The sequence below is a fragment of the Belonocnema kinseyi genome, chromosome 10 (assembly GCF_010883055.1).
Source record: "Belonocnema kinseyi isolate 2016_QV_RU_SX_M_011 chromosome 10, B_treatae_v1, whole genome shotgun sequence".
NCBI lineage: Eukaryota > Metazoa > Arthropoda > Insecta > Hymenoptera > Cynipidae > Belonocnema > Belonocnema kinseyi.
Window position 1 is genome coordinate 1,029,248 of NC_046666.1, and position 4,351 is coordinate 1,033,598.

A 4,351-nucleotide genomic window follows, 5' to 3' on the forward strand; every position below is an offset into this window, starting at 1 on the left:
ATCAAATATTTGAAATTTTTAACTAAAAAAGCTCAACTTTTAGGCTAATAGTTAAATTTTCAACTAGAAAAGATAAATTTCCAACTAAAATTGTTGATTTTTGAGTAAAAAAAAGTAATTTTCAATCAAAATTAGAGTAGTTAAATCCTTAATTAAAATAAAAATTTTACTCCAAGTGAAGAATTTTGAACTGAAATATATAATTTTTTAACAACACAGTTTAAATTTCAAACAAGAAGTTTTATTTTCACCCAAAAAGATAAATTTTCAATTAAAATTATAAATATTTAACTGGAATACTTGAATTTTCAATAAGAAAAAAATTAATTTTCAAACAAAAAACAATAATTTTCTAACAAATATTTGAATTTTTTAACTAAAAAATCTCAACTTTTAGACAAATACTTGAATTTTCAACTAGTGAAGATGAATTTCCAACCAAATAGTTGATTTTTTAGCACACAAATAAATAATTTTTAAACAAGAACAATAATTTTATATCAAATATTTGAATTTTTAACTAAAAAAGCTCAACTTTTAGGCTAATAGTTAAATTTTCAACTAGAAAAGATAAATTTCCAACTAAAATTGTTGATATTTTAGCACACAAAAAAATAATTTTTAAACAAGAACAATAATTTTATATCAAATATTTGAATTTTTCACTAAAAAATCTCAACTTTCAGAAAAATAGTTGAAATTTCAACTAAAAACTATAAATTTTCAAGCAAAATTGTTGACTTTTGAGCAAAAAATATTAATTTTCAACAAAAAATAGAGAAGATAAATCGTCAATTACAAAAGATTTTACCCCAAGTAAAGAATTTTTTACTGAAATAGATAAATTTTCAGCAAAAGAGTTTAAATTTCAACCAAGTAGTTTTATTTTCACCCAAAAAGATAAATTTTCAATTAAAATTATAAATATTTAACTGGAATACTTGAATTTTCAATCAGAAAAAAATTAATTTTAAAACAAGAACAATAATTTTCTATCAAATATTTGAAATTTTTAACTAAAAAAGCTCAACTTTTTGGCAAATAGTTGAATTTTCAACTAGAAAAGATAAATTTCCAACTAAAATTGTTGATTTTTTAGCACGCAAAAAAATAATTTTTAAACAAGAACAATAATTTTATATCAAATATTTGAATTTTTTGAGTAAAAAATCTCAACTTTCAGAAAAATAGTTGAATTTTCAACTATAAAAGATAAATTTCCAACCAAAATTGTTGATTTTTGAACAAAAAAATTAATTTTCAATAAAAATTAGAGTAGTTAAAGCCTCTATTACAATAAAAATTTTACTAAAAGTGAAGAATTTTGAACTAAAATATATAAATTTTTAACAACAGAGTTTAAATTTCAACCAAGTCGTTTTATTTTCACCCAAAAAGATAAATTTTCAACTAAAATTATAAATATTTAACTGTAACACTTGAATTTTTAACCCAAAAAAATTAATTTTAAAACAAGAACAATAATTTTCTATCAAATATTTGAAATTTGTAACTAAAAAAGCTCAACTTTCAGAGAAATAGTTGAATTTTTAACTAAAAAAAGATAAATTTCAAAACCAAATAGTTGAATTTTGAACTAAAAAGATGAGATTTCTACCGAAAATGGTAGTTTTTAAAAAAATATTTCAAAAATTGTCAAAAAAGAATCTGCAAGATTTAAGACAATTTTTTTTTAATTTTGCAGAGTTAAAAAAGAATCAAGAATAATTTGAATAATTTGTAAAGATTATAAGGTACACAGGGTCTGACAAGATTAAAAAAAATTCTTAATATGATTGTGAATATTTTAAATAATTTTTTATTATCAAAAATGAACTTTAAGAGAAAAACTAAAAAAGGTTTTTAAACAAATCAAACAATTTCCTAAGATTTCGAAAAAGAGAGTAGACGATTTTAAAACAAAATGTTTTCATTTCGTAAGATACATTTTTTTTTAAATCGAATAAACTCAAGAATTTTTTAGTTAAATTAAAGAGATTTAAAAATAATTTTAAACTTTAAATCAAGATTCTCAAAAATTTATAAGCTTTAAAAGAATTGCGAAAGATTTTGAGAGAATAAATCAATTTGCTTGAAATTCTTGGGAAAATTTAGAAGATTGAAAGACAATTTTTTAACATTTTGAATGATTTTTTTTTAAATTTTAAGAAAAATTTTAGTCCGTTAAAAATATGTTTAGGAATTTAAGTCGTTTTAAATAGATTAGAAATATTTAAAAACTTGGATACATTTGAGAAAATTTATCAAACATTTCTTGATTTCTTTTAAAGTCCGAAATATCGTGAAAAAATACTCAAATTTTTCCTACTATTTTATAAAATCCTCTAAAATATAAAAAAAAATCTTTTCAATTTTCTCAAGAATCTTATAAAAATTACGACGCGTAACACTTTTATCTGATACATAATTAATCACTGTCATTCAATTTCGTGTTGCAATTAAAAAAAAAAAAATCAACACACTCTCAATAAAATATCCAATTGAAAAAAAATCGCTCATATTTCCAATTTTCCAAAATACAAAAACGAAATTTGTAAAATAATATAATAAAAGCAATTACCAATGATATTATTGAAAGCCTGGTCCGCAGCCGCCGGTAGATTTTCGCCTCGGGCCCTCGCAATCTTGACCTTGATTTTCCTCAAATTCTCAATTTCTCGAAGCATCGCCAAGAATTTTTTGGCGTCACTCCGTTTCCCGCGTACATCGGCAAGAACAATATCAGCGTCCTTCCTCAATCGGTCCTCCTGCTTCTCCCTTTCAATCACATCCTCCTTCTTCTTGATCCAATTGTCCGCCTCCGCATGCAGACGCGCCCTCTTCTCTTTATTCTCCTCTTTCTGCTTCTTCCAAGCCTCTCGCTTCCGTTTCTCACGCAGTCTCTTCTTCCTCCTCCTCTCCACATTCCTCCTCACAATCTTCACGAAATTTTCATCCTCAAACTGCATCGTCACACTCCTAATTTCATCTTTCATCGCTTCCACAATTTTCATTTTCTCGTGCCATTCGGAATCTGACAAACTTTCATGTCTCAGTTCGGCACATCTGCTTTTAATGTCCCGATTCAACTTAAAAATAAGCCTCAGGGCATTTTTAACGCGCGATATCTTATCATAGTTGGGTTTTGTAGAGTCTCGAGAGAGACTTGAGCTTTTTTCCTGCTCGAGGAAATTTTTGATAAACTTCTCGTCTTGTTTTCTAGTTTCTAAAGTGACTTTTGGATTGACTTGATCAGTGGGGAGATTTACTGGGAATGGGGGCTTGTAATTCGGATCCGGAGGGACCGAGAAATTCGGATGGAAATTCAGGGGAAAGGGGGGTGGAAATCGGTAACCTGGGAATCCAGGTCCAGGATTTGGGGCTGTCGGGTAATTATAGTTGTTGAACATTTTTGATTAATTTTAATTGACTGATTTGCTTTTATGGCTTCTTTAATTTGAGATGAGCGTACTGATTTTAGAATTTATGAAATTTAGAATGTACTTTCCTCTTGAGGCAACTGAGCTGAAGCTTCTTCCAAAACTTTTTCGGCTTCAAGGTAAGCTTCTACTTCTTTGAGATCCTGCTCGGTTTCGAGGATTTTTTTCAGATCTTCGTGAGCTTTTGCGAGACGACGTTGACAATCTGGGACCATCATCAGTGATTCTTGCAAAACTTCTTCTTGTTTTCTGATCTCATATCCGTCTTTGCCTGTGAATAATGTAACTTATTTTTTTATTACATAATTTTATTTATTATATAATAATTTTTTTAAATATAATAACTTTTCATTCAATAAATTAATGCATAGGTTAATCACTATTTGTTTTAGGTCTATACCTATTTTTGAACTATCTTGCATTCATTGAAATATTTCAGGGTATTTATAAAGGATCCGCGAAACTTTTAATAGATTTCAATAATTTGAAGGAATTTTTAAGATTTTAGGGTATTTTTGAAACTTTTAAGGAGCATTTAATTTGAATTATTTCAAGGAATTTTAAAAGATTCCAAGGATTTTTTAAAAATTAATTTCAGGCCTCATAGTTCCTCTGGAATAAAATATAGGCACCAAAGGGTACTTTTTTACCTCGCTGAAGTTTGCAACGTTTTAAAAAAACGAATTTACAAAAAAAATTTTTGTGCGAGACCTAAAATTTGAAAGTTTTAAATAGGTCTATTTGATGTTCAAAGACACTAAAAAAAGTTTCATTACCCTATCTCATCCGGAACATCCCGTTTTCAACCCCCAAAATATTGAAAAATCGAAAAAAAAATCCGAAAAATTCCCTAAAATCCAGACCTAAAATTTTATGCTTCAGAATTGTTCCATCTGATGTCCAAAGACACT

The 4,351-nt window shown here is 26.8% G+C and overlaps 2 protein-coding genes across 2 annotated transcripts in view; both read right to left on the reverse strand.

The window, feature by feature from the left end:
* LOC117181422 (programmed cell death protein 7-like) overlaps positions 1–3,443 on the reverse strand; it is an 18,933-nt gene extending 15,490 nt beyond the window's left edge. Inside the window, exon 1 of the mRNA XM_033374052.1 lies at positions 2,582–3,443. Coding sequence (XP_033229943.1) covers positions 2,582–3,410 — 829 coding nt within the window. The 5' untranslated portion in view covers positions 3,411–3,443. The remainder of the gene's footprint in view (positions 1–2,581) is intronic.
* Positions 3,393–4,351, reverse strand: part of LOC117181423 (tubulin-specific chaperone A-like) — an 11,855-nt gene continuing 10,896 nt past the window's right edge. The window contains exon 2 of the mRNA XM_033374053.1: positions 3,393–3,711. Coding sequence (XP_033229944.1) covers positions 3,494–3,711 — 218 coding nt within the window. The 3' untranslated portion in view covers positions 3,393–3,493. The remainder of the gene's footprint in view (positions 3,712–4,351) is intronic.